Consider the following 6,000-nt stretch of genomic DNA (forward strand, 5'->3'; position numbering starts at 1 on the left):
AATTATAGTAAATTTAATTGAGATTTTATTTATTAAAAATAAAAATTTTTAACAAAGTCTTTTATTTTTATGTTTAATAAGACAAAAGAAAATTATGCAAGTTTTCAATTAGTCCCACAAGAAAATAATGAAGTTGCCCCTATTTCAATGATGGATGTCATCTTCCTAAAAATTTTCAAATTAGTGACCAACCACATTTTTTTCAGACAAGTTAAAATTTTTTAAGGCTATTTTTTTATTTATTATTCGAATTTTATTAGTTTCATCAAATCGTAGTTGTATTATTTTCTGAAAAAAATTATTTTAGTATCTATTTAACCAGTTAAAAAATTTTATAATCAAAAGCATCTATAGAAGAGAATGGTCGTAATCAAAATTTTTTTTTTGAATTTTTGGGACAAAAATATTGATCTTTGAGCTTTATAATATTTTTGGTAAATTTTTAAAAATAAAAGAAAATAAAGAGAAAAAATAAAATCTGTTGGGCTGTACAAATCTGGGTCCAATGCTGTAAGCAGGCCAAGCCCAGCATGGTGACAAGGCTAACACTAAACCTGTAACATTCCTTTAAAAAAATAACGTTTTTGAATTTAAAAATATAATTAATAAAATTAAAATTTTATTTATTTTTTAATATATTCTTATTCATACTGTTATATTAAAAATTAAATAATTCATTTTAATAAATTTTAATTTTTTAATATATATTAAAAAATATATATATCAATAAAATAATAAACAAATTACCTTCCCCTTCAATGTACAATTATAAAATTATCGCCACTACACCAAAAATGAAACGTATTGAAGATCGAAACCAGCGTACATTATCTTACACCCCAACCCTATGGATAGAGGGAATCTACGATGAGCTGAAAGAAATAAAGCAGGGAAGGTTGATGAGCATTACATGATAGAAATATTTCCTATAGTTAATTTGTTAATTATAATTTGATATTATTTTTTATGTATTTTAAATATTTAAATATATTATATAAAAATTATTATTTATTTTTAATATTAATTTAATTTAATTTCGAGTAAATATAAAGTTTATGAAATTATAAAAAATTATAATAGAGTTATAATTGTTAAATTTTTATTGTACTTAAAGTAATATCTCCAAATATTTCTAATCGATATTCCCATTATAATTTGACAATAATTAGAACTTTTTTTACTAGTATATATTATATTTTTTATTTAAAAAAAAACAAGTGATTTTATAGATTGAATTATGTGAAATATCTAAAATTAATAGATAAAATTTAAATAGGACTTATTACATATAAAATAACATTGACATAAAATTAAAAAAATTGTGATTTTATCTAATTAATTAAATAAAGAGTTAATTAAAATTATCTAAAATTTATATAATCGATTTACTAAAGTTTGGGATTATAATTATATTTATTTATTTAATCAGTTAAATAAATAAATAAATATTATTATACTAAAATTTTAAGATTTAAGTATAAAAATATATTTTATGAGAGTTTATATTTCTCTGTAGAAAAATATTTTTAAAAATCTCTATAAATAAATATAGAGAATTAGCACTTAAAATCTCACATTATTAAAAATTAAATATTTAAACTGTTTGTAATTTTTGATAATCATTTGATTTGTAATTTACCACAATTTAATAAAAACGAATGATTTTATATTTTTATTAATTGTTGATAATTCATTTAATTTTTGATAATTGTTCTTAGGGATGAAAACGGGTAGGGTACCCGCAAAATTGAGAGCACCCGAATCCGATTATATATATAATTTTTGAACACGTCCCAAACCCGTTTAATATTTTAATTTTATTATCTGAACCCGTCCCAAGCCCGTTTAATAATACTCGCACAAACCCGAACCCGATTTTTTAAATTCAATTCAATGACAAAAATTAGCAAATAAACTACTTAACATTTGCACAACTTAGCAAACCCAATAGTAAAAGGAGAAATGTTCAAAGACAAGAACCAGCAACTCAGCAACCCAGCAAATAATGATTTATAACCAGATAATCAGATTAATTGTTCATAAATTCTAAAAATCAACAATATCACATTAATCAAATAGCAAATAATTAAATTTTTTAAAAGTATCTAAATAACCAATTCAATGACAAAAATTACTGACAAGAAACAGCAGACCCAGCAGACCCAGCAGTAGGAGTAGAAGGAGAAATATTAAATGACAAGAAACAGCAACTCAGCAACCCAGCAAATAATGATTTATAATCAGATAATCAGATTAATTCTTCATAAATTCTAAAAATCAACAGTATTACATTAATCAAATCAAATAGCAAATAATTAAATTTTTTAAAAGTGTCCAAATAATCAGATTAATAGTCCATAAATTCTAAAAATTTTTAATAGCAACTAAAAATTTTTAACAACATGCACATAAAAGATATTGATTATCAAAAAATTTGATTGCAAACCTGAAGAAAGGAGATGTCGCCGACAACGATTGGGGAGAGGCAAGAGTCCAGCGTCAGTGAAGTGGGGGAGAGAAGCGTCAATTGAAAAGAGTAGATGTCACCGATTGGAAGAGAGAAGGAGATATCGTCGATGCCGACCGAGGAGAGGGAAGAGTTGTCTCCGACTGGGAAGTGGGAGATGCCGCCGCTGGAGAGAGAGAAGGAGATATCGCTCACTGGGGAGAGAGAATATTTATTGTCGACTGGGGAGAGAAAGGAGACGTGGCCGGTGCCTACTGCCGGCACTCGTCAGTGAAGTGGGGGAGAGAGGCCTTGATGGAAAGTGAGAGATGTCGCCGACTGGAGAGAGAGAAGGAGATATCGCAGTGAGGAGAGAGAAGATTTATGGGGAGAGAAAGGAGACGTCGCCGGTGACTGGGCTGCCGGCAGTCGTCAATGAAGTGGGGGAGAGGCGTCGACAAAGAGAGGAAAGGGAAGCGAGGGAGAGAGGCGCCCACGGAGAGAGGAAAGAGTAAAATGAAAAAGGAAATTAGGGTTAGTTTTGTTAATATAGGTAATCGGGTTCGGGTAATGGGTATCCGATCACTTAATCCCGAACTCTACCCGAATCCGAAACGGGTAACATTTTTTAAATTCGAATCCGCCTAAATCCGTTTTGTAAAAACCCAAATTCGTCCTAATAGGGTTTGGACGGATCGAGTACCCGTAAAAACCCGCCCGCCTGACATCCCTAATTATTCTCTTGATGGCAAAGAGTTGGATCAGGTTGAATTCAAATTCTTGGATATGTTTTCACTTAAATATCATATATTTCATTTTTTTTATAATTACAACCGAAATGAATTCAATATATATATCATTTTAACTTATGATTTAACTTCACTTATTTATGGAACTGTTATATTAAAAATTACAAAAATTAGTGATGAGTCATGTGGAACTTATCAACATCATAGGTACTCCATTGGTTAGCCATAATTATACTGATGATAGCATTGCACAATGAAAATGATAGAACAAAAAAATAAAATCATATATATATATATTTTTGGTATTTAGTTACTTTCCATTTTCTGAATAAAATATTATTTAGTTTATTTATTTATGAAAGATTTATTATTTAATTTTTGTGTATTGCTATTATTAACAAATCAGTCTCTATATTTTTATAAATTTATTAAAATGTTTTTATATTTTCTTTTCATCAACGAAATAATCATTCCGTCCTATTTTCTATTAAAAATAAATGAGGAATAAAAGAAAAAACTTTTAAAATTTAATTTTGCTTTAAAATAAAATATCTTATTTAGTTCCTGGATATTGTCATTACTAACAAGTCAGTCCCTATATTTTTAGAAATCTATTAAAACGTCCTTATATTTTTTCAGATCTATTTAGACGTCTTTATTTTTTCCATATCTATTAAAACGTGCTTATCTTTTCTCAGATCTATTAAAACGTTTTTATTATTTCTTTTTATCAATGAAATAGTCCCTCCTCCTCCTCCTCTTTCCCCTTCCTCCAAAAGAAGAAGAAGAAAAATCGCCTCATTTTTTTCTTAAAAAAAAAAAGAAAAAAAAAATCAAAGAAGAATTGAAGAAGAAGAGGAAGAATCAAAGGAGAAGGAGAAGAAGAAGGAGAAGGAGAAGAATGAGTAATTTGGTTTTTTATTATATTTTTAACGATAGAAATGGATGAAAGGACTATTTCGTTGACCGAGAAAAAAGATAAAGATATTTTAATAAATTTTTAAAAATACAGAAACTAATTTATTAATAATGATAATACTCGAGGACTAAATTATAAATTTTCCTTTATTTATTTACCCATCAGATATTCAATCAGTTGTCTTATACAGCCTAGGCAAAGGTGTTCTCTCGCAGCAGGAAATTTTAATTTGCAGCTGCCCAGAAGAAAGGTTGTTGGGCATTTATTTACATAACTAAATGTGCACTACCAAAAAGCATACATGGACTTCTTTCTCTTCATTATTTAACTATTAAATAAAGAAAAGAAGTCACTGAAACAATAATCAAGTCTCTAATTTGTTGAAGGAATAATAATGGAGTTGTGAAACTACAGGAGAAATGGCATTCCATACTGAGTTCTTCGTCGCAAGCTCCTCAACGCATGGCCTGCAAGAAAATTATATAATCAATATTCAAAGATTTTACTACAAATTATAATTAGTGACAAGTAATATTATTGGTTACTCTGTAGAAGTTAAGACAGAGAGAAACTCCAGCCCTTCACTGTCTGCAATTTCAGCAACAGCGAAGAATTTTGGCACTAAAAACATTTGGCCAGCCTCTGTGTTGGTATCCACAACTCGCTGACCATAAATACCCACAATTTCTACACTTCCACTCCCTTCAACAACGTAAACAACTCGAGCTGCTCCATTGCAAGTGTACGTGGGCGAGTACATGGCATTAGCCTCCAGTTTCACTTGACTTACACTTAGCCCTGCTTGCTCAAGCAACGGCAATTTAGATGATGTTAGTGTCTTAAAGACACCGCCCATTTGAACCTCAACATCAGCTGATGCAGCGTCGATGTTGTAAACCATTTTGTGCAGGAACTCGTTGTCAGGTTGAGGCATGCTAATTCCTTCTTCTATCTTGGTGATCAACACACCAGTTTGGCTTCCAGCGAGCTTGTCTGCTTCTTCCTGGTCCTTGAGATTGTAAGCTCGACGAGTGAATTCAGATGAGAATCCTGCCATTATTCCTATACCTCCAGATAGAAAGAAGTAGGTGAAATCTCCAGGAACGTAAGATTTGGAAGTTTCTCCAAAGAAAACAATAACAAGTTCAGAATCTCCATTATTATACCACCATGAGAGTGTTCCCAGAGGCACTGCTATTACGTCTCCTTTCTTAAGCTTCAGCACTACCTCTTCTGAAGAATTAGGAAGCACCACTCCCACTATTCCTTCAGTACCTGGATGTTGAAACTTATTAAATATTTCATCGGTGTGATTAATGGACAAGTGAAGTTTGGAAACTTGCCTTGAAGAACATAAACAATTTTGGAGGAATCTGCATAGTGGGGAAGACAGAAGCCACGAGGATGGAGCACAAGCTTTGATCCCCCAAGCTTTAGCTCAGCCAATTCTGAGCTTGACCAAGCCTCGTATGATCCAGCTTCTCCTTCAAATATTTTATTCTGGGGATACTGTGGTGACAAGTCCAAATCCATGGCTATCACTTTCTCCAGCATAACTATCAAAAACAATATAGATCCAAGCATTTTTCTTGTCTGGAGTTAGAGTTTCAAGGGAAAAAAGAAAGAGAAAGAGATAGCTAGAGATGGTGCATACCTCAATTAATTATATAGAAAATTATAGGCTAAATTTCAATTTTACCTCAATTGATTAGACGGTGACGGTGTCATAATTTTGGAAACTATGGATTCATGAAGGAAAATTTATAGAGTTAATAAGATTAATTCATTGGTATCGAGGATAGTTTAAATTTTTTTATAATATTTATTAATTTAAATTAATAAAATAATTAATCAATAAATTTTTTAAAATATTAAAAAAATTATAA

At 30.1% G+C, this 6,000-nt stretch overlaps 1 protein-coding gene across 1 annotated transcript; it reads right to left on the reverse strand.

The window, feature by feature from the left end:
- Nucleotides 1-4,520: 4,520 nt before the first annotated feature.
- On the reverse strand, nt 4,521-5,767 carry LOC110624329 (legumin B). Its single transcript, XM_043961298.1, has 2 exons — nt 5,458-5,767; nt 4,521-5,389 (listed from the first exon to the last, which is right to left on the reverse strand). The coding sequence occupies exons 1-2, from the start codon at nt 5,696-5,698 to the stop codon at nt 4,656-4,658; spliced, it is 975 nt and encodes a 324-aa protein (XP_043817233.1). The 5' UTR covers nt 5,699-5,767; the 3' UTR covers nt 4,521-4,655.
- Between the last annotated feature and the right edge of the window lie 233 nt (nt 5,768-6,000).

This window comes from Manihot esculenta, chromosome 10 (assembly GCF_001659605.2).
Source record: "Manihot esculenta cultivar AM560-2 chromosome 10, M.esculenta_v8, whole genome shotgun sequence".
NCBI lineage: Eukaryota > Viridiplantae > Streptophyta > Magnoliopsida > Malpighiales > Euphorbiaceae > Manihot > Manihot esculenta.

Bases quoted from the DNA above. Each gene is read 5' to 3' on its own strand.
- LOC110624329 (XM_043961298.1), bottom strand. From the start codon at position 5,698: ATGCTTGGATCTATATTGTTTTTGATAGTTATGCTGGAGAAAGTGATA. The intron at 5,390-5,457 runs GCAAGTTTCCAA...TTCAACATCCAG, and splicing joins AATTGTTTATGTTCTTCAAG to GTACTGAAGGAATAGTGGGA.